Source organism: Microcaecilia unicolor, chromosome 4 (assembly GCF_901765095.1).
Source record: "Microcaecilia unicolor chromosome 4, aMicUni1.1, whole genome shotgun sequence".
In the NCBI taxonomy this organism is placed as follows: Eukaryota; Metazoa; Chordata; class Amphibia; order Gymnophiona; family Siphonopidae; genus Microcaecilia; species Microcaecilia unicolor.
The window spans coordinates 356845704-356871629 of NC_044034.1; the positions used below are offsets into that span (position 1 = coordinate 356845704).

General features: G+C 44.5%; 1 protein-coding gene across 5 annotated transcripts in view; it reads left to right on the forward strand.

Moving 5' to 3' along the window:
• The window catches only part of ADGRG2 (adhesion G protein-coupled receptor G2), a 186751-nt gene that overhangs the window by 26002 nt on the left and 134823 nt on the right, over positions 1-25926 (forward strand). For all 5 annotated transcript variants that reach the window (XM_030202278.1, XM_030202280.1, XM_030202281.1 and 2 more), the window contains exon 3: positions 7646-7758. In XM_030202278.1, coding sequence (XP_030058138.1) covers positions 7647-7758 — 112 coding nt within the window. In that variant the 5' untranslated portion in view covers position 7646. The remainder of the gene's footprint in view (positions 1-7645; positions 7759-25926) is intronic.

Below are 25926 nucleotides of genomic sequence, written 5' to 3' on the forward strand. Positions count from 1 at the left end.
GCTGGTTAGAGCAGCATTTTTTTGTGAGGTTTAAGTGAGTGCAGGAATCCTGCCTGGAGCCATGGGTGGATCAATGAACCTTCTGAAATCTCTTCCAGCCCCTTCGTACTTGCCTGCATATTTTCCTGGGAACTATAAAATAATTAATGTTTATTATTATTATTATTTGTCACATTTGTATCCCACATTTTCCCACCTATTTGCAGGCTCAATCTGGCTTACATCTTGCCGGTCAAGGCGATCGCCTAGACCGGTATGGAAACAGCACTTAAGGATTATAAGTGCTGATAAATAAATTCTATTATGCTCAATGAAGAATATTACCATGCATGACACAGCATTTGTGGTCAAATTTTTACAGAAAATTTGAACTCTGCACCGTATGATTGTGCATCCCTGGAATCGAGACGGCCTCTCATTCTGCAAATTCTGAGGTGGGCCAAAAACAACACCCGGATTAAATCTCTAGATGTCAGAGAAGAAGACCTCCCAAGTTGGGCTGAGTGGGCAATAAACCCGATGGACTCCTGCAGGTTATGTCTCTCGTAATCTCCAGAAGATAACTGCTCACTGGCTTCTCCCTTCAGCTGTAAAATTCTGGCTTCTGTTCCTAAAGGACATTGGTGTGATTTGTGGTGAACCTCACACCGGTCAAGCAAACACAAGTCCTGTCCTTCTGTTTCTATCATGTACTTGTCCCAAGCTCTCTTGAATTCAGATACTGCTTTCATCTCCTCCACTTCCACGGTGGCACCCCTTAAAAGTTGCGTGCTATTCTATAAGGCATGGCGTCTAACTCTAATAGTGTGTAACTCAAAAGGGGTGTGGCCATGGGAGAGGCATAGGTGTGTCAGGGGCATTCTGAAAAATTACGTGCATTGTTGCAGGATACTGCCTCAATGTGCTAAACTTGGTTTCAACAGACTGTAATCCCCCACAGGTCACTCACATGTGCTGAGGCCCTCTAGTGGCTCCTGTCCTAACTCACATGCTTTCCACTCTGTGCAGCTTGTAAAGACATGTCTCTTCCTGCTTTCTACCAGGCCTCACTGGCCTGGTGCTCCTGAGCAAGACTCTGGCTGGCCTTTTGCTAATAATTTGCAGGCACCAACCTTAATATCCTGGGATCCTTCTTCACTCAGGGTGACTGCTCTGCCATGCCTTCCTCCCACTGGAAATCCTTTCCAGTTATGTCCACCGTGCCCCGGTCACTCCTCTGGTTCACAAGTTGACAAGTGCAAAGTGATGCATGTGGGTAAGAGGAACCCGAATTATAGCTACGTCTTGCAAGGTTCCGCGTTAGGAGTTATGGATCAAGAAAGGGATCTGGGTGTCGTCGTCGATGATACGCTGAAACCTTCTGCTCAGTGTGCTGCTGCGGCTAGGAAAGCAAATAGAATGTTGGGTGTTATTAGGAAGGGTATGGAGTCCAGGTGTGCGGATGTTATAATGCCGTTGTATCGCTCCATGGTGCGACCGCACCTGGAGTATTGTGTTCAGTACTGGTCTCCGTATCTCAAAAAAGATATAGTAGAATTGGAAAAGGTACAGCGAAGGGCGACGAAAATGATAGTGGGGATGGGACGACTTTCCTATGAAGAGAGGCTGAGAAGGCTAGGGCTTTTCAGCTTGGAGAAGAGACGGCTGAGGGGAGATATGATAGAAGTGTATAAAATAATGAGTGGAATGGATCGGGTGGATGTGAAGCGACTGTTCACGCTATCCAAAAATACTAGGACTAGAGGGCATGAGTTGAAGCTACAGTGTGGTAAATTTAAAACAAATCGGAGAAAATTTTTCTTCACCCAACGTGTAATTAGACTCTGGAATTCGTTGCCGGAGAACGTGGTACGGGCGGTTAGCTTGACGGAGTTTAAAAAGGGGTTAGATAGATTCCTAAAGGACAAGTCCATAGACCGCTATTAAATGGACTTGGAAAAATTCCGCATTTTTAGGTATAACTTGTCTGGAATGTTTTTACGTTTGGGGAGCGTGCCAGGTGCCCTTGACCTGGATTGGCCACTGTCGGTGACAGGATGCTGGGCTAGATGGACCTTTGGTCTTTCCCAGTATGGCACTACTTATGTACTTATGTACTTTTCCTGGGACTATAACTCGATTCTCCAGCCTTCACCAATATGCAAATCAGAGTCACCAAATGCAAATTCAATTTATTAGTACTAGGTTTCAGTCTTGTGGGAACCACTTCTTTCCAGTTCTTATTCACATGCAAATTCACTCACTGAGCCCACCCACTTACTTTGGGGTACCTGGGTCTCAGTGTAAAACAGCCTCCACCCCTGGATAGGACTTTCTTCACTCTCATTAACTTTACAGTCCTATCCTCCACCCCATGGCTGTTAGTTACTTTCTCCTAATACACAGATCCTTTAGGAGGATTCAACCCTTTAGGGGCTTCTCTTACCCAAGGATTTCAGCTGGCTTCTGTTTCTCTCCAGCTAGGCCATCTCCTCCATTATGCATCAGGTCCCCCATCTCATCTTCTCTTCAGGGTTGCCAGGTGGAAAATTTTTTCCCCACCCAAAACCTGCCCAAAGTCAAACCCCACCCCTGCCATCATTGGCCCTGCCTCTTCTGTCACGGGCCCTGCCTCCCTGTCATCAGCCCTGCCTCCCCCATCATCAGCCCTGCCCAGAACATCACTAACCCTGCCCAAAACATCACTAACCCCGCCTAAAATGCCACTAGCCCTGCCCCTGTGGCCCAAAAAAAAACGCTTAAAAAACCACTGAAAGACCCCAAAACAAGCCCAAAAAACCGCAACCCGCTGCGGGCAAAAATTTCCCACGGCGGGTCGCAGAAAACCGCCCAATTGGGCGGGAAAACCGCCCACCTGACAACACTGGTCCTCTTTCTCTTCTTGGAGGGTGCTCTATATAGGGTGGCTAATCATCCTCCTCACCTCTTTAAGCTCCTCCCCTTGGTTCCAGAAAGATCCAGGACCAGAACTCTCTCTATCTTTCCAGCTTCTACTCTGAGAGTTCCCCCTGGTGGCCTCTTCAGGGAGGACAGGTCCTATACCATGAGCACCCCCTAGCTGTCCTTTCTGGTCACTACACTGGTGTATCCCGTTTAGCTCCCTCTAGCGACCGGATCAGGGCATTTTACAGATTCCTTGTAGGAGAGCGCCCTCTGGCAGCCTCCTCAGGGTAGGGCAGCCACTGTGTTTTTCACAAGACGTAAGTCTGGTGCCAAAAGTTAGGTGCAGGAATCAGCACTAAGAGCCAGATGCACTAAAGTTGTTGGTAATTCCTGTTCCCTACCGATTCCATAGCGAATCGGTAGGGAACGGGAATGCATCAACGATAGGGAATGCAAATGAGCTACTCGTTGTAGCTCACTTGCATTCACTAGTTTCCTCGGTTGCCAGTCGGAGAATCAGGTCGTCCCTTTCGATTATGCACCTCTTCCTGGTCTCTTCAGCCAATCAAAGCGGGTTTAGCTGGCGTCAGCGAAACGCGCTCTGATTGGCTGAAGAGACCAGGAAGAGGTGCATAATCGAAAGGGACGTCCTGATTCTCCGGCAACCAGGAAAATAGAAAAATTTTGCTGTGGAGGGGTAAGTGGCGCGGCGAAGACAAAATAGAAGGGGGAAAAAACGGCAGAGCGAAAAATGGCGAAAAAAAAGACGTCTCTCACAAGCACAGGGAGTGTACGTCCATAAAGGACAACCCTCACATGCACTCCCTGCTTTTTTTTTTCTTTTTTACCTTTTTTTGGGGGCCCTTTTCCTTTCCGATTCCCTCACAGGAGCCCTAACGACAGGTGCAGACCTCCCGTTAGGGTTCCTATGGTAAGGGAATCGGAAAAACGGTAGTGCAGCTCATTATAATAGCTTTTGAATAATTTGCATTCCGTTTTCGTTGCCTGCTACCGTGGCAGGGAAAATGCCCTTAGTGCATGCCCCCGGTAAACTACTTGCGTTTTAAACTGGCTGGAACCAGTTTAAAACGCAAGTTGTGGGCTCGTTAGGTTTAGTGCATCTGGCCCTAAGTCCGAATCTATAAAGAGCATGCAGCTTTTATAGAATTGCGCTTACTGCCGATCTTTTCCAGCCAGGGGCGTAGCCAGACAACAGATTTTGGGTGGGCCTAGGCAACAAGTGGGTGGGCACGAAATGTTCTCCCCCCCCCCCAAAAAAAAAAAACCACCACCAAAAAATATCTCAGCTGGCAGGAAAATGCTTCTTTCCACCTTGGCAGTCTGCAGCAGGCATGCGCTGAAAACTGAGCGTGCGCAGGTGCCGGTATCGTGGAGAGTAGCGTCTCCATTACCATCAGGGGGAAGTCCTCAGCTGGGAGAGCTTGGGATCTCCACCAACTACCGCTAAGCGTGTGCTACTGTTGGGTGGGCCTGAGCCCTAAGTGGGTGGGCCCTGGCCCACTCAGGCCCACCTGTGGCTAAGCCGCTGTTTCCAGTACCAAATTTTGAGCATCATTTTTAGGATTTCCCCCATAGTGTGTTAAAGCAGGACTGAATCGCTCTATAATGCAGAGTAAATATTTTCAGGTGTTCAACCATTTATGCTGTTTAGGAATTTTTCAGAAGTTTAGGATACTCTATCATTAGGAATCAGTGTATTATAGGGATCTAGTACTTTATATCAGCTCTGGAGCCGACTCTGTGGGTGCTGTGGGTACTTGAGCACCTCCAATATTGAGAAAATTCCTTGTATGTGTCCAGGGAGAGGATATTTCCATTGGGCTTAGCACCCCCAATAATTTTGAAAAGTTGGCTCCTATGCACCCATGTCCCCTAGACAGTGTGTTCTTTCTAGCAAAAAAGGTGCCGGTACTCAAATGCTAGGCCATTACTACTACTTAACATTTCTAGAGCGCTACTAGGGTTACGCAGCACTGTACAAAATAACAAAGAAGGACGGTCCCTGCTCAAAGGAGCTTACAATCTAAAGGACGAAATGTCAAGTTGGGGCAGTCGAAATGTCAAGTTGGGGTAGTCTAGATTTCCTGAGTAGAGGTGTAGTGGTTAGGTGCCGAAGGCGACATTGAAGAGGTGGGCTTTGAGCAAGGATCTGAAGATGGACAGGGAGGGGGCCTGGCGTATGGGCTCAGGGAGTTTGTTCCAAGCATGGGGTGAGACGAGGCAGAAAGGGCGGAGCTGGAGTTGGCGGTGGTGGAGAAGGGTACTGAAAGGAGGGATTTGTCTTGAGAGCGGAGGTTACGGGTAGGAACGTAAGGGGAGATGAGGGTAGAGAGGTAAGGAGGGGCTGCAGATCGAGTGCATTTGTAGATTAGTAGGAGAAGCTTGAACTGTATGCGGTATCTGATCGGGAGCCAGTGAAGTGACTTGAGGAGAGGGGTGATATGAGTATATCGATCAAGGCCACCCTTCAGGATTGGGGTGATCACAGAGGGACCCACCCCATAATAACCAGGCCCCCTGTAACCAGTCACAAAATCTATGACAAGACAGAATTGGTGTATAGAGCCTGAGCTCTATCATTAAAACTTGGGGTCCATGGATCAATTTTAACAGACAATGGAAAAGGTGCCGGTACTCAGTACCCCCAAGTACCCCCTCAAAAAAAGCCCTGCCCCAAGAGGACATGAATTGAGGTTGAAGGGGGCAGACTCAGGAGTAATGTCAAGAAGTATTTTTTCACAGAGAGGGTGAGGGATACATGGAATGCCCTCCTGTGGGAGGTGGTGGAGATGAAAACGGTAATGGAATTCAAACATGTGTGGGATAAACACAAAGGAATCCTGTTTAGAAGGAATGGATCTACGGAATCTTAGCAGAGATTGAGTGGCAACACCGGTTATTGGGAAGCAAAACCAGTGCTGGGCAGACTTCTACGGTCTGCACCCTGATCGTAACTGAATAGATATGGATGGGCTGGAGGGTAATTTTAAGGGGCTTCGACGTTAGCTTCAGAACTTTTAGTATAAGAACAGTGCTGGGCAGACTTCTACGGTCTGTGCCCTGAGAATGGCAAGGACAAATCAAACTCGGGTATACATATAAAGTATCAAATACCATGTAAATGAATTTATCTTGTTGGGCAGACTGGATGGACCGTTCAGGTCTTTATCTACCATCATTTACTATGTTACTATGTTACTCCTTGGGGTTCTACATGGAATGTTGCTACTAACTGGGATTCCAGAATCTTGTAACTCTTTAGGGTTCCAGAATCTTCAGAACTTTTAGTACAGGAACAGTGCTGGGCAGACTTCTATGGTCTGTGCCCTGAGAAAGGCAAGGACAAATCAAACTCGGGTATACATATAAGTATCACATACTATGAAAAATGAGTTTATCTTGTTGGACAGACTGGATGGACCGTAGGGGTCTTTATCTGCCACCATTTACTATGTTACTCACGTTACATGGTAGTCTTATAAGACCACTAACGGGTGAAGCATAGCACTTCATTCATTGGGTAGCTCTCTCTCTCCTTGTGATATTGTATATATTTGCTGTGATTAAGTGCAATTGTGCCCTTTAAAACTCTGTGCACTATATAAATACACTAACCAGCTTCAACAATTGACCAGAGTGAAATAATAAAGGTAAAATAAAAAATATGCACTTATCTTATGAGCTTGGTGCCACCAATGACAGACACCAAGGGCTCCATTGATGTAATTGCTTGATTCTTGTTCTCGTGCAGAAAGATTGCTCTTCCCTGGATATCAAAGTTCGCCCGACTCTGCGGGTTTCAGTCTAACTTTCTTCAGGGACTCGGGTTAGGGCTGTCTCTCCCCGTTAGTGATCTTATAAGACTATCACGTGGGTGTTTATTTTTCTGAGGGTGCTCCTCTGACCCAAAAAAGTGATTTTTGTAATAGTACATTTTCCTGGTTTGTGTTTTTTGTACAATTGAAAGCAAGGCATTTATCTTAATCTGGCTTTCCTGTACAATACATTTAAATGCATCTAGTCAGCCTGGGCCTCAGTATGGATCATGACACTTTGGTCAAATTTAGCAAAGAGACATAGCCAGACTCAGTAAATTGGATGGGCCCTTCCATGCGCACGTGCCCCTCCCCCACCCCCCAACCACACGCTACAAATATCTTCCTGGAGATATTTTGTAAGAACATAAGAGGGTTTTTTTCACCTACCCCACATCTTCTCCCTCTCCTCTGCGGTGTCCCGGCATCTGTGCTCCTGTCTCTGAACTCTGTTCCTCCCTGATGTCAGGTACAGGCAGCGATTCATTCTGCCGGCCCCGCAGGCTTCCATGTGCCATGTCCCGCCCTCGCTGATGTCATTGCCCGTTTCCTTTCTGGTGGAACGTGGCACATGGAAGCCTGCGGGGCCGGCGTAAGCAGCGGGAGTGAATCGCTACAGGTTCCGAGGACACCTGTACTGATACCGGGGAGGGAAGGGGTTCAGAGACCAAACTGCAGATGCTGGGACGCTGTGGGGGAAAGGGGGGAAGAGAACAGTATGGTGCTGCAGCTGGGTGGGCCTGGGTGGGTTTAGCACTCTCCTTCATAGAATTGCTCAAAATATCCAGCAGGCAGAGTTAATAATAACCTTGCTGGGTTGTCAGGAGAAAAGAGTAAGTGTGGGTGAACCTTCTGAAGTGACTGGCCTGACTTTTGTGACAGCTTGAGTATCCCTCATCTTTAAAGAGACCTTTCTTCTTTCCTAGAATGGTGTCCTCTGGGCCATGGTGCTGCTGTGTTGGCAAAATCAGGAGACTTTTCATGGCATTTACATCCTCTGGAGTCCTTCTTTTCTTCATTCTAAGTGCACCGCTGAAAGGTAAGGGATGGGTAAGCCTCATCTTAATGTATCATTATGGGATGGTGAAGGGCAGATCTAAAATTCTGAAAAGGGAGGGATGTACGTGGAATGAGATATCATCACGTATACCCCAGCCGGGAGTCCAACTGTTTTTCTATAGCATGATTGAGTGTTCCAACTAACTTGTTAGATGCAAGGTTTCTGGCAGTTATAAACAGTGCACTTACTGTGTGTAGAATAAGTATGAAAACACAAAATATGTTTAACTGCAGAGTTACACTTGTGATCTGAAGCAAGCAAAAAACCAAGCTCATTTTCAGGCATGGAGATATATGCACAGGTTAACTATCTGGCAGGGATATGCATTCATTTGAAAGAACAGGAAATGTGAATTACATTTTCCTATGTCGTGTCATCTCAATGGCAAATGAAAACGTGCAGAAAAAAAAACCATAAAATGCCATGGTTTTTTTGCTCTTCGGAAAGACTGCGCACTCTTAACAACATTGCTTTTGTGAGGCCATAAGGGGAAAAAACCCCAAAATGAACGTTCCTGGAAACAACATGGAAAAAAGTGTAAAATGAAAATTGTCTGGCTGCACAAACCTTACTGCCTAGCTAAATATATGTTAATTAATGTAGCTCTTGTTCAAATTGTGTAAGTTGCCTTGGTGTCAGATCGAAAATAAGGAGAATAAGAGCCTCATGGGCAACAAATCATGAATTGATTAGCTTTGCCTAAACTGTGTTTGCTGTAGCTGGAGCTATTTCAGAGTAACGTATCTCTGGTCCATTTGCAATTGCTTACTGTTTTGAGTTCATAATCAATTCATGAGTTATGATTTATAGCATTCTAGCTTTATGGACTCCTGATGCAGTCATTTATGCTGAAACACAGCCGTGTCGAGTCGTGTTTCTTCAGTTGCAAAGTCCAGCTTTGTTAGAGAACCTTTATATCTTCAATTCAGAATAAATAGAAGTTATTACAACACCTTTATAGACTCCTTGGTTGCTTTGGTGTGCCATGCTAGTCCATGTACAGGCTTAAGGGTCTTTTACAGCAGCTGTGTAGCCCAAGGAGGTTTAATAAGGCAGGAGACGGCATGACATCAAAAAATTGAAGCAGTCTCCCCCGTGCAGCCGCCATATTGGTGTGCCCTAAACAAACTATCCGCTGCATCCTTAAATCTTTCCTTCCTGCTCTTCCCTCGCCTGCTCAGGTCTGCGCATTTTTATTTAATCTTAGTTACAAAAACGTGCCGACTTGTGCGCATACAGACGTACACAGAGGAACCGTCAGAACAGAATAACCTTTCATCGGTTAGAGTAGTAATTAGTTCTACTCTATCCTATCACAACATTACCTTTATTTGTTCACTGGAGACTTCAAAGCCTCTCCGGTACTATGTAAGCCACATTAAGCCTGCAAATAAGTGGGAAAATGTGAGATACAAATAAATAAATGGTAATATAGAGAGTTTATTTGTGCTGTTTCTACCAGCTAAAATATTTTTTTATGCTGTTTTAGTGATTTTTAATTTTATTACATGATATATATTTACATATGGGATGCTTTCAAATAAATTTTAAAAGCTGTCAAATAAAAAAACCTACTCATAGGCAGTTATGAACGTTTGCTATTGTTTTTATGTAGAAATATCTTTATTGTCATCATAAGCAAAAATAAAGGCATACAGCGCAGCACTGAAATCCACAATACAGCTTTGCAAATAACAAACAAACTCTTGAGCAATGACAAAAACATTTTCAATATAACTCTTCCCCCTTGAAAACTCCCTAACCCCCCCCCCCCCAACTCCCTTTACACCCCCACAATCCCCTCCTAACAGAAACAATGCAAAACTATAGACCTCACAAGTTTGCTATTGTTTTCAATATTGAGTATGGCATGGAGGAGTGGCCTAGTGATTAGAGTGGTGGACTTTGGTCCTGAAGAACTGAGTTCAATTCCTGACACAGGCAGCTCCTTGTGACTCTGGGCAAGTCACTTAACCCTCCATTGCCCCATGTAAGCCACATTGAGCCTGCCATGAGTGGGAAAGTGCAGGGTACAAATGTAACAAAAATAAAATAGATACTATTGGAGATTCTACATGGAATGTTGCTACTGTTGGAGATTCTACATGGAATGTTGCTATTCCACTAGCAACATTCCATGTAGAAGGCTGCACAGGCTTCTGTTTCTGTGAGTCTGACGTCCTGCACGTACGTGCAGGACGTCAGACTCACAGAAGCAGAAGCCTGCGCAGCCACATTGGTGATCTGTAAGGGCCGACCTCTACATGGAACAGTGGAGGAGTGGCCTAGTGGTTAGGGTGGTGGACTTTGGTCCTGGGGAACTGAGTTCGATTCCCACTTCAGGCACAGGCAGCTCCTTGTGACTCTGGGCAAGTCACTTAACCCTCCACTGCCCCATGTAAGCCGCATTGAGCCTGCCATGAGTGAGAAAGCGCGGGGTACAAATGTAACAAAAATAAAATAGCATCACAAATGGTAAGGGTGACTCAATATGGCAGCAAGCTCTGCCTACTGGCTTCAGCCCACAGAACGGGTCAGATAGGCTCCCGCCATCTCCTGTCTTATTAAACCTCCTTGGTGTAGCCAGACCTCACGTCTTGGAAAGGCCCACATGGGGAGGGACGGGCACAAAATTTTGCCCCATCCTCTGGCTCTTTGCCCTGCCCCCCCCCCCCCCCCGTGACTCCCACATACCTGAACTGGCAGATGACCCCAAGTAGGGTTACCATATGGCTCCAGAAAAAGGAGGACGGATTGAGCTAGCCGGGTTTTACTTCCATTGCTTTCCATTGAAAGCAATGGAAGTAAAACCCGGCTGGCTCAATTACTTCCATTGAAAGCAATGGAAGTAAAACCCGGCTGGCTAAATCCATCCTCCTTTTTCTGGAGCCATATGGTAACCCTAACCCCAAGCCTTGCCAGTGGAAGTGATCCTTTAACTGCTCTTTCCCTGAGCAGCCGCCACCACCACACCGGGCTTCCCCCTTTCTCTCCCTAGCGCATGCTTGGCTTCTGCAAAACTGAGCATGCATGGGAGAGGCCCACATCTCCCCCCCCCAATCCCCGTGCATGTTGAGTTTCATGAAAACTGAACGTGTAAAGTGGTATGGGGAAGACCCAGCATGGTGGAAACAGCCCAGGGAAAGTGCAGGCCGCAGGCGGATGAACAGTTCCACTGGCAGGGTTTGTGTGGTGCTGCAAATTTGGAAGGGCTTGAACCTAAATTGGGAGGCCCAGTCCCCCAAGGCCCTCTTGTGGCTACCCCACTCCTTTACAATAAGAGTGAAGATTAAACTGCTAGACCCTGGGGTGAAGAAATCTTTCACCTTGACTTTTAGGGGGTAATTCTATAAAGTAGGAACTAAGAATTGTACACTGATTATGTGCATAAATGTTTAGAATACTTGCATATATCTGCATGTGATACCGTGAGCAAGGGTTGAGGATGGGCCTGTGGAAGAACTGAGCCAGATAACCGGATATAAGCAAAAATAAGTATTTATCTGAGTCCTGAGGCCTGTTACTTTAAAGGGCCAGGAACATAAGTTGGAAAACCTCCTCCATTCAATAAACACAGTCTCAACCAGGCCTCTGGCCTTTGGCAGGCATAAGTGCCAAAGTTGGGCGCAAAATGCATGCTAAGCTAGTATTCGGTAAAGGTTGCTCCATGCAGAGCGCCCTTTACAGAATACCACCTTGGCATAGATCATCCCAGCACCTAATTTTGGGCAGCATATACAGATTTCCCCAGATAACGTATCGAACACTAGAAGTTACATGTAGGGTTACCATATGTCCGGATTTACCCAGACATGTCCTCTTTTTGAGGACATGTTCGGGCAACCGGGCGGATTTACTCCGTTCACTGGGTAAATCTCTCTTATCTGCACCCTTCTCCTCCACCGCTAACTCCAGACTCCGTTCCTTTTATCTTGCTGCACCATATGCCTGGAACAGACTTCCTGAGCCGGTACGTCAAGCTCCATCTCTGACTGTCTTCAAATCTAAGCTAAAAGCCCACCTTTTTGATGCTGCTTTTAACTCCTAACCCTTGTTCACTTGTTCAGAACCCTTATTTTATCATCCTCACTTTAATATTCCCTTATCTCTTGTTTGTCCTGTTTGTCTGTCCTAATTAGATTGTAAGCTCTGTCGAGCAGGGGCTGTCTCTTCATGTTCAAGTGTACAGCGCTGCGTACGTCTAGTAGCGCTATAGAAATGATAAGTAGTATTAGTAGTAGTAGTTTTGCCAATCTGCACGTTTGTCCAGAAATCCGGACAAACGGGCAGATTGCTAGTCTCCCCTCCCCTTTGTTACTACTGCCCTGGTGGTCTAGTGACCTCTTCAACCTTCGGGGCAGGAAAGAGCCCCGCCCCGCATGCATCCTTCCTGTTGGTGATCTCGGCGCCGATTCAAAATGGCAGCCGAGAGTTGAAGTGACCTCGCAAGACTTCAACTCTCGGCGGCCATTTTGAATCGGCGCTGAGATCACCAACAGGAAGGATACATGCAGGGCAGCGCTCCGGGCAGGAAAGAGGGGGCTCTTTCCTGCCCCGAAGAGGTCACTAGACCACCAGGGCAGTAGGAAGGTAAGGGGAGGGGGTGACTGGGAGGGGGGTGACGGGATGTGTGACAGGGGGGAGGGAAAAATGTGACAGGGGCGGAGCAAGGGCGTGAAAGGGGGCGGGGTGTGAAAGGGGGCGGGCAGGTTGTGTGGTGGGGGCGGGGTATGTGTCCTCCTTTTTGGGGGACAAAATATGGTAACCCTAGTTACATGTGTATCTCTAGAACATAGATGCACACATTTTCACCATCTCTATGGTTTACATAAGGGCTGACGCCTAAGTGCAAACAGACATATACGCCTGGTTAAGCTAGTGTTATATATTGGTGCTCTGTTACAGAAGTACCCTCTTTATGGTACAACTATACTTTTCCAAATGACTTATCTCCCAATATTCAGCGCTATTTAACCAGACAGAACGATATTCAACAGGGGATAACCAGCTATCCACCACTGAATATCCCCGGTGAGGACCAGATTCTATATATGGCGCCTTAAAAATCCGTGCGGAACTCAGTTTTGCCTAAGCGTATTCTTTAAGATTTATTCACAGTATATAGAATACGCTTAGTCGATATCATCGTGCCTAAATCTGCACCAATGAAAATCTGGCGTAAATCCCGGCACGTACATTTAGGTGGACTGGGTCATATTCTATAACTACACGCGTAAATTTTGGAACACCCGCAAAATGCCTATAAACATGCTCCTTTTGAATTGCATGCATTTATTTTGAACTGTGCGCTTCATCATTTAGGCACAGTTCATTATAGAATGGCTTACTGAGTTGTGCATGTAACTTGCAATTATTCTCAATCAGTGTGCTCATTATTGCTTGTTAAGTGCTGCTTAAAGCGCTGATTGGCTTGTTGAGCCAATTAAATTACACACATGCTTTTAGAATGCACCTGGATTTTGGCATACAAATCTAGGTGCCATATATAGAATATATAGCGGCTAGCAAGTAGCTGGTTATATTGACTGATATAACCGGCTATCCGCCGATTTTTTAAGCCGGTTTAGTGGCTATATTTGACTCTGTGAAAACGAGGGATATCTTTGGCTGGTTTAAAGATAACCGGCTAAGTCTGAATATCAGTGTAGCCAGTTATCTTCAAACCGGCCAAAAATAACCCGGATATTCAATGCCGGTCACAGGAAATGGCCCAGCATTGAATTTCCGGGCTCATCATCTGTTCTGTCCTGGTTTTACAGCCTGCTTTACTGACACAGACTACTTAGTAATTACTGTGGATTCTTTTGGATTCATATTAGGTAAATGAGACTTTTATTAGAGGTTCTAAAATCTAAGATACACGATGATTTATATATATACAATGATTAAGCTATATACAATGATTATAACTGAAAAGAAACAATACCTATAAACAATCACTACATCACTGGTCCCTACATCCAAGCAATGCTAGGAGTTTCTAGACCAGGAAAAGAAGCAATAATACACTATAATATACATCCATCCATCACTGGTCCTTAATCTCTACATCCAGGTTTTTTACATCAGCTGAGAGAAGACCCTTTTTCAGCGAAGCCGGAGTTTGACCAGGAGTCTGGTTCTATGCAATGTGTCCATCCATAGATGAGCTTCCAGCTTCACTGTAAAAGGCCCCCCTTTTCTTATTAGGCTTAGAACTCATGTTTGGAGCTAAGGAAAATTACAGAATGCTTGAGAATTTCTCTGTTTAGGTAAACAAGCCATACTGTGGGAATGTGGTCACATGTTTGTCAGTCCAGGTGGCCAGTCTGAACTCAAAACAGGCTCCACCTCTCCCTTCACATACCAAATTAATTAGAGCTGTGTCTTATCTTCTACATTCCAACTTATTTTCACACAATCAAAGTTAATCATTTTTAAACAGAATTACTTCTAATCAAAAATACAGACCCCGAGTACACTTGTTGGTCAAGGCCGAGTTGAAAAGCAATCTTTAAAATTCACGTCCACTACAGCACCATCCACAGGAGTTCGCCAGTCTAACTCCCGTGGTCTGAATATCGGCCCCTTAGTTTTATTTTCATGTAGAATGTGTGGCAAGTATTTATGTTTTAAAAAGTCTATTCACATCTGCTCAAATCGTTGCAATAATAGATACATTCACTCCACTTACCCTGCTTCTCTACTTAATTCTGTATTCTTTCTTTGTTTTTTATTCACATTTACTATACCACTATGACTGGAAACAGCTGGTCACAGATTAAAATATTTTTAGAAAGGAAACAGTGTGACAAGGCGGTGGCCGTAGCTAGAAGGTTGTTAGGCTGTATAGAGAGAGGTGTAACCAGCAGAAGAAAGGGGGTGTTGATGCCCCTGTATAAGTCGTTGGTGAGGCCCCACCTAGAGTATTGTGTTCAGTTTTGGAGGCCGTACCTTGCGAAGGATGTAAAAAGAATTTAAGCGGTGCAAAGAAAAGCTACGAGAATGGTAAGGGATTTGCGTTACAAGACGTATGAGGAGAGACTTGATGACCTGAACATGTATACTCTGGAAGAAAGGAGAAACAGGGGTGATATGATACAGATGTTCAAATATTTGAAAAGTATTAATCCGCAAATGAACTTTTCCGGAGATGCAAAGGAGGTAGAACGAGAGGACATGAAATGATATTGAAGGGGGGGGGGGGGGGGGCAGACTCAAGAAAAATGTCAGGAAGTATTTTTTCACGGAGAGAGTAGTGGATGCTTGGAATGCCCTCCCGCAGGAGGTGGTGGAAATGAAAACGGTAACAGAATTCAAACACGCGTGGGATAAACATAAAGGAATCCTGTTCAGAAGGAATGGATCCTAAGGAGCTTAGCCGAGATTGGGTGGCAGAGCCAGTGGTGGGAGGCGGGGATAGTGCTGGGCAGACTTACACGGTCTGTGACCTGAAAAGGACAGGTACAAATCAAGGTAAGTTATACACAAAAAGTAGCACATATGAGTTTATCTTGTTGAGCAGACTGGATGGACCATGCAGGTCTTTTTCTACCGTCATCTACTATATGTAACTCCATTTCTCGACTAGGAAAGGGCCACTGCTGCTACTCCTGTGACCAGGAAGGAGGAGGAGGAAGAGGAGTGAAAATTGCTGGAGAGGGCAGGGACTGTCTACAGTTCTTTAGCTTTGACCTGGAATAGCCGGACAGGGCAGAGTTCTAATAGGAGGGGGAAAATTAAACTAGAAGGCTCTTCCTCTCTAAAATGTTCTTGAATGTTATCCCATATGAAATCTCTTTTGAAGCAGGTCCTTCTCCTGCTACAACTGAAGAAAGCCTCTTGACTTTTCCCTTCCTTCCCACAGAGATATTAAGACTGGTTTGTGTAGTGTAGACTTGTCCCCTGAGTTCACTCACTGCCCCTGCATCGAGATGATGCAAACTTTTGTTGAATGCCATCTGAAAGCCATTCATGAGCCCAAATACATCTGCAGACATATTCCTCTCCCCTCAACGTAGACGGGGTTCATTTTGGTCTTCTTGTCTCTATTTTGTACTGATGATGAATTCAAAACAATCCTCGTCTGATTCTTTCTGTACCCCTTTCTCGGTATAGTTCACATTCTGTCAAACCAAAGGGGTGACTGGAATGTACCATTACCATCTCTGTTTTAGGACTGGATTTCACCGTCCCTAATTGAGAGAATGGCAAAGGGGCCAGGAGACTTATGAGAGATCCCAATGAGAGATTCCCAGGATATCTACTCTGCCTTCCAGAGCCTGTGCTGGGTTTCCTGTTTCTGTGAGCATTGATCGACATCAGCAAACCTCCTCCTCCTTCCTGGTCACAGGAGTGGCAGCAGTGGCCCTGTGATCATCATTTTGCCTCCGCTTCTTATCTTATCTTGACTTATCTTATCTTATCTATGTCTTATATACCAACTGTTATTCCAGAATGGATTCACAGCGGTTCACATCTAAAAAAAATACTCAACAATAAAGACAGGTTATAAAAAAAAACACTCAAAAACATTAATAGTATTATAAAAAGTAAATAAGAGGATAGTGTTTTCAAGATCACAGGTAAGGCATTCCAATAAGGTGCTCCCAAAAACCGAAAGGAACCCTCGAAAACTGATTTTAATCTAACACTCTTCAAAGACAGAATGCCCAATGCTGATTTGTATTTTGCCACATGTCCATTTTTGGCAAACTAAAAAGGCCTTTTTTGCAGGTGCACTGAAAATGGACCTGTGCGCATCCAATACACGCGTCTATACCAGCGCAGGCCATTTTTCAGCACACCTTAGTAAAAGGACCCCTTTGTGCACCAGATGGTCATAAGAACATAAATTAGCCGTACTGGGTCAGACCAATGGTCAATCTAGCCCGGTATCCTGTTTCCAACAGGGACCATGCCAGGTCACAAGTACCTGGCAGAAACCCAAATAGAAGCAACATTCCAGAATCACAAAGAATAGCAAGATTCTAGAATGCCAAATAGTAGCAACATTCCATGCTACCAATCCCAAGGCAAGCAGTAGCTTCCCCATGTCTGTCTCAATAGCAGACTATGGACTTTTCTTCCAGGAACTTGTCCAAACATTTTATAAACCCAGATAGGCTAACCACTGTTACTACATCCTCCGGCAAAAATTTCCAGAGCTTAAATATTCGTTGACTGAAAAAAATATTTCCTCCTATTTGTTTTAAAAGTGTTTCCGACTTTCCGTAGTATCACTAGGACCAAGTGGACTTCTGTTTCTCTACACCTCTTTTATGAGTTTCAAGAACCAGTAAGAATGGAACCAAGCATCACGTTTTTGAACTTGGGATCAAAACCAGGGTGACCTGACTCTATTTATAGCAGCTTATCAATGATCTGGATTGTTAAAAAAAAAGTTCATTAAAAGTTCACTGATTAAGCAATAATTGCATTAAGTAATCTGCAATCCAAACCTGAATTCTGTTTATCCGTGCTGCTAGATACGGCCCTGCCCAGGCTCATTTATATTATAAATCAGATCAAAGTCCAGTGCAGGAGTTTTTCCTACAGATCTACTTAGGTATTTAATGAACGACCAAGCACGCAGTACATTCAGGGCCAGCCTGATGGATTGAGTGGCAACACTGAGCATTGCCATTCCATGCAGAGAACATTTCAGTTTCCAGGTCACGTTTTCTACTCTCTGAGTTGGCCAGGGTAGGGGGATGTTGAAGATGCAGTGTTTGCAGGCCCTGAGTAAAGGGATTCTTGGTAATCACGCACTGGTAACCCCTTCAGGCTAGATTTGAGGTCAGGGCTGGCCCTGGCACTAGACAGATTAAGAATTCACCTCAGGTGATAGGCACAACAGTAGAGTGGTATCTCGTCCCCCCTTCCCTTTTCCCTGCTGCTGCCGCCTCCACCCTACTTCTTCCCTACTGCCTCAAGGTACTCAGTGCTGGCACAGGACTTTTCAGTAGAGGCATGCTCTCAAGGGCTGCAGAATCCTACCCTTCCACCAACAGCGCATCAGGAGGAGATTGAGACCCTGCAGTGGTTGAGTGCAGGCCTCTACTGAAAGGTCTGTAATGAGCACTTTGGAATGACGGAAAGAGGTAGGGTGGAAGAAGTGGGAAAGGAAGGGGGAAGAGAAACAGGACACAGGATCTGGGTAGGGAAGGAGAGATGAGATGTGGGACTCGGGAGAGGATGTTAGGAAATGGAGATGCTGGACTTGGGGGAAGGGAGGTTAGGAAAGGGAGATGATGAACTTGGCGGGGGGGGGGGGGGGAGTAGGGAGGGGATAGGGAGGTAATGGACCTGGAAGGAAGCAAAGATGCTGCACTTGAGTTGCCCTGTGGGTGGGGGTAGAGTGCATAACTGAAGGTTTCCTAGGGTGTCAGATACCCTGGAGCCAGCCCTGTTTGGGGTGCATGCATGCTGGGCTTCAGAGGGAGCAATGGTTTGTAGCTCTTGGCCAGATGATGAAACTAGATTGGCAGGACTGGGCAAGATTGTTTTAGGAGGTGAAAAACCCCAGCTAGTTGCAAATAAAGCTTTGTAACAATATAGCCTGTTAGCAGCCAGTTCAGCAGGACACTCCTGGATTTAAAAATACAATGAAAAATCCTAAAGAAAGATAAATAGGAAGCTGGAGAGGTAAGTGCCAGTTTACATAGTAACATAGTAGATGACGGCAGAAAAAGACCTGCATGGTCCATCCAGTCTGCCCAACAAGATAAACTCAAATGTGTATACCTTACCTTGATTTGTACCTGTCTTTTTCAGGGCACAGACCGTACAAGTCTGCCCAGCAGTATTTCCCGCCTCCCATCACCGGCTCTGGCACAGACCCCGTATAGGTCTGCCCTCCCCTATCCTAGCCTCTCAACCACCAACCCCTCTTCCCCCCGCCACCCAATTTCAGCTAAGCTTCTGTGGATCCATTCCTTCTGCACAGGATTCCTTAGAGCAAACCATGACATATTCTGCCGTGGTCACCGAGAGGAAGGCTATTCGTGGAATATTACGTTTGCGGAAAGCAACTGTCAGAAACTTTTATCCCTGTAAATGGTTGTGATCTGGGTTGCAAGGCTATCTGAGACCTGCCCATCTTGTTGTAACCCACATACACGTATCCACATTTTCATGAAGTATTTTCAAAAGTACATGGGAAAAGTACCTGCAGTTTCATAGCATGTCTGCAGATATCTATTTCCCTAGGCAGTTTTCAAAGGGGTGATATGATAGAAGTCTACAAGATAATGAGCGGAGTAGAGCGGACAGATGGGAAGCGTTTGTTTACACTTTCAAACAACAACAAAACCAGGGGACACAAGATGAAGCTAGAATATGGTAGATTTAAAACAAACAGGAGAAAGTTTTTCTTTACTCAACGTGTAGTTGGACTCTGGAACTCGTTGCCGGAGAATGTAGTGACAGCAGCTGGCCTTACGGAATTTAAAGGGGGTTTGGACAGATTCCTGAGGGAAAAGTCCATTGAACATTATTACTTTTTTTTGGGGGGGGGGGGGGATTGCCGGGTTCTTGAAGCCTGGATTGGCCGCTGTCGGAAACAAGATGCTGGGCTTGATGGACCCTTGGTCTTTTCCCAGTATGGCGGTGCTTATGTACTTATGTACCACTGGTGGAAAGTCACTGGGAAGTGGCACCAGTTACTTTCTAACAAAACGCATACTGTAACATGGAAACTAGGCCTCAGGGTATTTTCAGTATAGACAAATAACATAAATACGTCATATCCATTGCAAAACTGCAGAAAAGTTTCTACTGAGCCACATAGTTTCGTTTAGAAAGTTTATGCCCTAAAATTATTTGTGGGCGGGTTCTAATTCCAGTCTGCTGCCAAGACTTGAGTCCACATATACTTATATCAAGGTGTGTTTTCTTATTTTCACTCTACATTAGGGATGTCTTCTATATATATATACAGTGCAATCCACTTAAGTGCAAGGGTCTGGGACCAAAGAAATGCATGCAGTTAACCAGAGCGTGCACTTAACCGTTGTGACCCAAAGAAGCTTGACATCTGATAAATATATGTACAGTACTGTTTATTATTATACGTACAGTATACAGTCTCAGTTAACTGACATTAGGCTTACTTGAAGTAATCAGTCATAGTCCTCTGTACACTCTTGGGTCTGTGAGTTCCATAGACGACGTCTGCCAGACGGTAAAAACTGTCATAGCACTGACATCCAGTGGCCTCCAGACAGGCCCGCACGGTGTTCAGACTCTCCAGCGCTCTTGCAAAAGTGACAGGAGGAGATTGTTGAATTTCATCAGCTTGTGCCTCACTGCTCATTTCTACTTCTGTTCCATCATCAGCCGTTGTTGCCTGCATGTAGGCGCATATCTCAACATCAGTGCTGTCTTCAGCAGTTTGTAGATTGTAATCAACAGCTACGTAGCGATGGAACTCCTCTTCAGTAACACCGGCTGGGATGTCAATAACCTGTTCATCTGACGCATTTGCAACAGCTGCATCTGTTTCGTCCCTCTCCACGTCCTTAACAAAGCTTGCCCGCTTGTAGCAGTTCACAATGGTTGCCTGTGTAACATGATTCCAGGCTTCTTTCTGCATATGTAGGGAATCGAACAGTGATAGATTACGAGCCAGTTCAACAGCACTTTTATCCTTGCCAGTCTGGTCATCCATAATACTCATCAGACAACGTAGCACAAGAGCCCGATAATGTTGTTTGAAATTGGCTATTATGCCCTGATCCATAGGTTGGATCAGAGAGGTAGTGTTTGGTGGCAGGAAGACCACCTTGATGTTAGACAACCTGACATCATCCCTGTCTGCAGCACAATTATCACAAAGCAGCAAAATCTGACGCTTTTGTGCCCGTATTCTAGTGTCTAACTTCTTTAGCCACTGCTTCCAAATTTCCCCATTTATGAATTTGCATTAGCCTCGTATGACACAGGAAGTCACTTAACTTTCTTCAAGCAACGGGGCTGTTTGCTCTTTCCAATGACGAGGGGTTCCAACTTCTCACTCCCATCCATATTGCAGCAAAGGAGGATTGTCAGCTGGTCCTTCGATGTTTTACCTCCAGTAGTTTCGGCATGTTTGAATGCAAGTGTTCCATCAGGAATTGCTCGCCAGTAGAGACCATTTTCATCAGCACTGAAAATGTCACGAGGTGCAAACTCGTTCAAGAACTGAAACAACCCAATTTTCAGCACCAAAGTCATCAGCGTCTTGTTTCTCACCATGCTGTTTCTTGAATTTTATGCTGTTCCTCTCCTTCCATCTTTCCAACCATCCAACAGTGGCTTTGAATTCAGTTAGCCCAAGACTTTCAGCTAGCTGGTTAGCTTTCTCCATAAGCAGTGGACCACTGACAGAAAACTGTCTGCTCCCGACTCGAGAAAACCACTGAAGAAGAGCATCTTCTACCTCCTCAACTTTTCCCGCCCGTTTTCGTTTCCATTGTGGATTTGTATTGTTTTGCCAGTCTTCCAGAAGCTGGTCTTTCTGCTTCAAGACATGTGAAATTTGACTGGGATTGACACCATATTCTTTAGCAATAGATGCTTGACTTTGTTTGTTTTCTAATTTTTTAAGAACTTCTATTCGTTCAGCCAGTGTTAAAGTCTTACAGTTCCGCCACGAATACAACCCCGGTGTACGCTCTAACAACATTCTTTCACTTATTCTGCCTGTGGCAGTTAAAAAGGCAGTAAATTTGAAATCTCGTTGGTTGTCACGCGCCAATTGGCTTCCATATTCCATGTACGCGCTTATGCGGAGTCTTTCCTGCAGAGGAGTGGTCTTGAACCCTGCATATAAGCGAATCTTGCACTTATCAGTGGTGCGCTAAACCGAAGTTTGTCCCCATAGAAATTGATGGTGCCAAAAACGGGACCGAAGTACGGCATGCAGTTAAACAGAGCATGCACTTATCTGACATTCACTTAAATGGAGTGCACAGTATATATATGTGTATATATATATATATATATATATATATATATACAGTGGGGGAAATAAGTATTTGATCCCTTGCTGATTTTGTAAGTTTGCCCACTGACAAAGACATGAGCAGCCCATAATTGAAGGGTAGGTTATTGGTAACAGTGAGAGATAGCACATCACAAATTAAATCCGGAAAATCACATTGTGGAAAGTATATGAATTTATTTGCATCCTGCAGAGGGAAATAAGTATTTGATCCCCCACCAACCAGTAAGAGATCTGGCCCCTACAGACCAGGTAGATGCTCCAAATCAACTCGTTACCTGCATGACAGACAGCTGTCGGCAATGGTCACCTGTATGAAAGACACCTGTCCACAGACTCAGTGAATCAGTCAGACTCTAACCTCTACAAAATGGCCAAGAGCAAGTCTAAGGATGTCAGGGACAAGATCATACACCTGCACAAGGCTGGAATGGGCTACAAAACCATCAGTAAGACGCTGGGCGAGAAGGAGACAACTGTTGGTGCCATAGTAAGAAAATGGAAGAAGTACAAAATGACTGTCAATCGACAAAGATCTGGGGCTCCACGCAAAATCTCACCTCGTGGGGTATCCTTGATCATGAGGAAGGTTAGAAATCAGCCTACAACTACAAGGGGGGAACTTGTCAATGATCTCAAGGCAGCTGGGACCACTGTCACCACGAAAACCATTGGTAACACATTACGACATAACGGATTGCAATCCTGCAGTGCCCGCAAGGTCCCCCTGCTCCGGAAGGCACATGTGACGGCCCGTCTGAAGTTTGCCAGTGAACACCTGGATGATGCCGAGAGTGATTGGGAGAAGGTGCTGTGGTCAGATGAGACAAAAATTGAGCTCTTTGGCATGAACTCAACTCGCCGTGTTTGGAGGAAGAGAAATGCTGCCTATGACCCAAAGAACACCGTCCCCACTGTCAAGCATGGAGGTGGAAATGTTATGTTTTGGGGGTGTTTCTCTGCTAAGGGCACAGGACTACTTCACCGCATCAATGGGAGAATGGATGGGGCCATGTACCGTACAATTCTGAGTGACAACCTCCTTCCCTCCGCCAGGGCCTTAAAAATGGGTCGTGGCTGGGTCTTCCAGCACGACAATGACCCAAAACATACAGCCAAGGCAACAAAGGAGTGGCTCAGGAAGAAGCACATTAGGGTCATGGAGTGGCCTAGCCAGTCACCAGACCTTAATCCCATTGAAAACTTATGGAGGGAGCTGAAGCTGCGAGTTGCCAAGCGACAGCCCAGAACTCTTAATGATTTAGAGATGATCTGCAAAGAGGAGTGGACCAAAATTCCTCCTGACATGTGTGCAAACCTCATCATCAACTACAGAAGACGTCTGACCGCTGTGCTTGCCAACAAGGGTTTTGCCACCAAGTATTAGGTCTTGTTTGCCAGAGGGATTAAATACTTATTTCCCTCTGCAGAATGCAAATAAATTCATATACTTTCCACAATGTGATTTTCCGGATTTAATTTGTGATGTGCTATCTCTCACTGTTACCAATAACCTACCCTTCAATTATGGGCTGCTCATGTCTTTGTCAGTGGGCAAACTTACAAAATCAGCAAGGGATCAAATACTTATTTCCCCCACTGTATATATACTTCTGATTTTTTTTACACAAGGAATGTCTCTTTATAAGTACTTCCCTTATTGTTATCATGATTCATGATATTTATAATTATGCGTACCCCTTTTTTGTCCATTTATTAATACACTAATTTATCTATTGTTTATTCATATAGCTGTTTTTTTCTTTTATGTAATATTGTTATTTGCTATATTTTATATTTACTACATGTACTTGTGTGTTCTTTTTATATCTTTGTATACTAATCATTATTATTTATACAAATTTATATGTGCATGGTTATTTGTTTATTTGCCTATGTCCATATATACTTCCCATATAAGTACAGAACTCAGTTATTAAATGTAAGCATACATCTTTCAGAAAAGGAGGAAAAAACGCCTCAAGAAAAAGCTTCTCCCACAACTGTAGGTGGGATAAAAGCTATCATTTCATCATCATGGGCGATACAAAAAACCTCCTGTATTTAATTATTTTTTATTTTATTTTTACTTTTACTATTCCTTTTACCACAAAAGAAAAATTTCACCCTGCCATCCAAATTGAAAAATTTTTACTTAGCTTGGGCGGATTATAAACTCTCTCCTTTCGTGACCGAAATAAAACTGTGACCACAGGGTGAAATTTTTCTTTTGTGGTAAAAGGAATAGTAAAAGTAAAAATAAAATAAAAAATAATTAAATACAGGAGGTTTTTTGTATCGCCCATGATGATGAAATGATAGCTTTTATCCCACCTACAGTTGTGGGAGAAGCTTTTTCTTGAGGCGTTTTTTCCTCCTTTTCTGAAAGATATATGCTTACATTTAATAACTGAGTTCTGTACTTATATGGGAAGATTTACTTATTTGAGCGAACCAGTTCCCTACTGATATTTTTAGTTTGTGTCCATATATATACATTTTTACATCACTGTCTTTTACTTTTTTCATTTTTTTATGTACTTATTTATTTCTATGTTGTTGTTTTATTTTATTTTAAGCCCCTGAGGCAGGCACTTTGCCGAAACACGGTGCCGTGTCGAGCATTATAGAATAAAATTGTTTTTACTATTGTTTCGTATTCCTGGTGTCATTTGAAGTGCCTTGCTGGTCACACTACTCCTTGGTTAAGACTCATGCTGTGTCATGGAACATGCTATAAGGCAGATATATTACATTACATTACAAAGATATGTTCCGTGAATACCCGTCGAGTTCTATGCGGAATACAAAGCCAAAGAAAAGCGGAACTAACAATATGTATACACAAAACAAAATAAAACGTTATTAAATAGCCAAAAATTTCTTAAAACAAAAAGTTCCTAAAAAGCCAGAAAATCTTTAGACAAGTCAGGAAATACATGTATTAGTTAGTCCAGCCAGAGTCACCATCTAAGCACCACTTAACATGCAAACACATATGCAACCCTGTAAGCTTTGTTTTTTATATTATTCAGATACTATAACAACGCACACAACTTAATTGGCTTAACGAGCTAATTCACTGGATAGGCTTATCGCTATCCCATCTAACACACGCTTTACTCCTCTTAAAGGAGGTTTATCCCAGGGTGGTTTCTCCCCCATAGAGGTGGCTAGATCTAGGCCTCAGTCTACATTACGTGAAATAGGCGGTGTCTGGTTTAAAATTGCTGTACTTTTCTACATCTGTTGACTCTGAAACTGAGAAAGATCCTCCTTTGGAAGTTTCCCTCTTGGATACGGAGGACTATTGAGGATACCAAGGCAATGTTTCTAGCACAGTACAACAGCTATGTGAGTTTCCACAGCAAGTGGTCTCTAAGACTGGTGAGGTGGATACGACTGTGAAACAGCTTGGGACTTGCTTGAAAGTAGTGGAATCTCAGATTGGGACTTTGCAAGCAACAAGAACATCTGAAATTAAAGATAAATCTGATTCTCCATAGGTGTTGGAGAACCAGATTAAAGCTAAGAATGTAAGCTTTTTTGAATTTCCTGTTTGTCATATGTATACCAGATCTTGATTTGTCCTTGCTATTTTCAGGGCATAGACCATAGAAGTCTGCCCAGCACTGGGCCATGTTCTAAAACTTCTGAAGAAGTTGTCATCAAAGCCCCTGTAAAGCTTGTGATAAAGTCACCTCCAGGATAGTTGGGTTAAGGCAGTTTCAGTCTGAAATACAAGTCCCAGAAGGCATTGCAGGCAAGGAGCCAGAGGGGGAGATGAAGAACCCGGACTGGACTCCTAGCTGCAATCAGGGAAGACATGGGTGTAAGCTGGCAGGTTGTGTAGAGTGGCTGCCACTAGGCGGAAAAAGAGTTGGGAAACCCTGTGTGCAGGAGCTCATCATTGGTCTCATTAGTCTAATGTTTGACTCAGCTGGTTTGGGTGTGAGGAAGCTAATGGAAGGAGAATGATTGGTGGTGGTAGCTGAAGCCAGGGATTGATTAGGCAGGTGGGAAGGAGTCTCAGGAGTTCAGTTCAGTTCAGGAGAGAGAAAGAAGCAGAAGGAGAGGAGCAGTTGCAGGCTGAAAACCCTTGGGCAGGGAGGTCCCTAAAGTACTGAAGCAGGAGGAAATTCCTTGGGTGAGAGGAAGTCCCA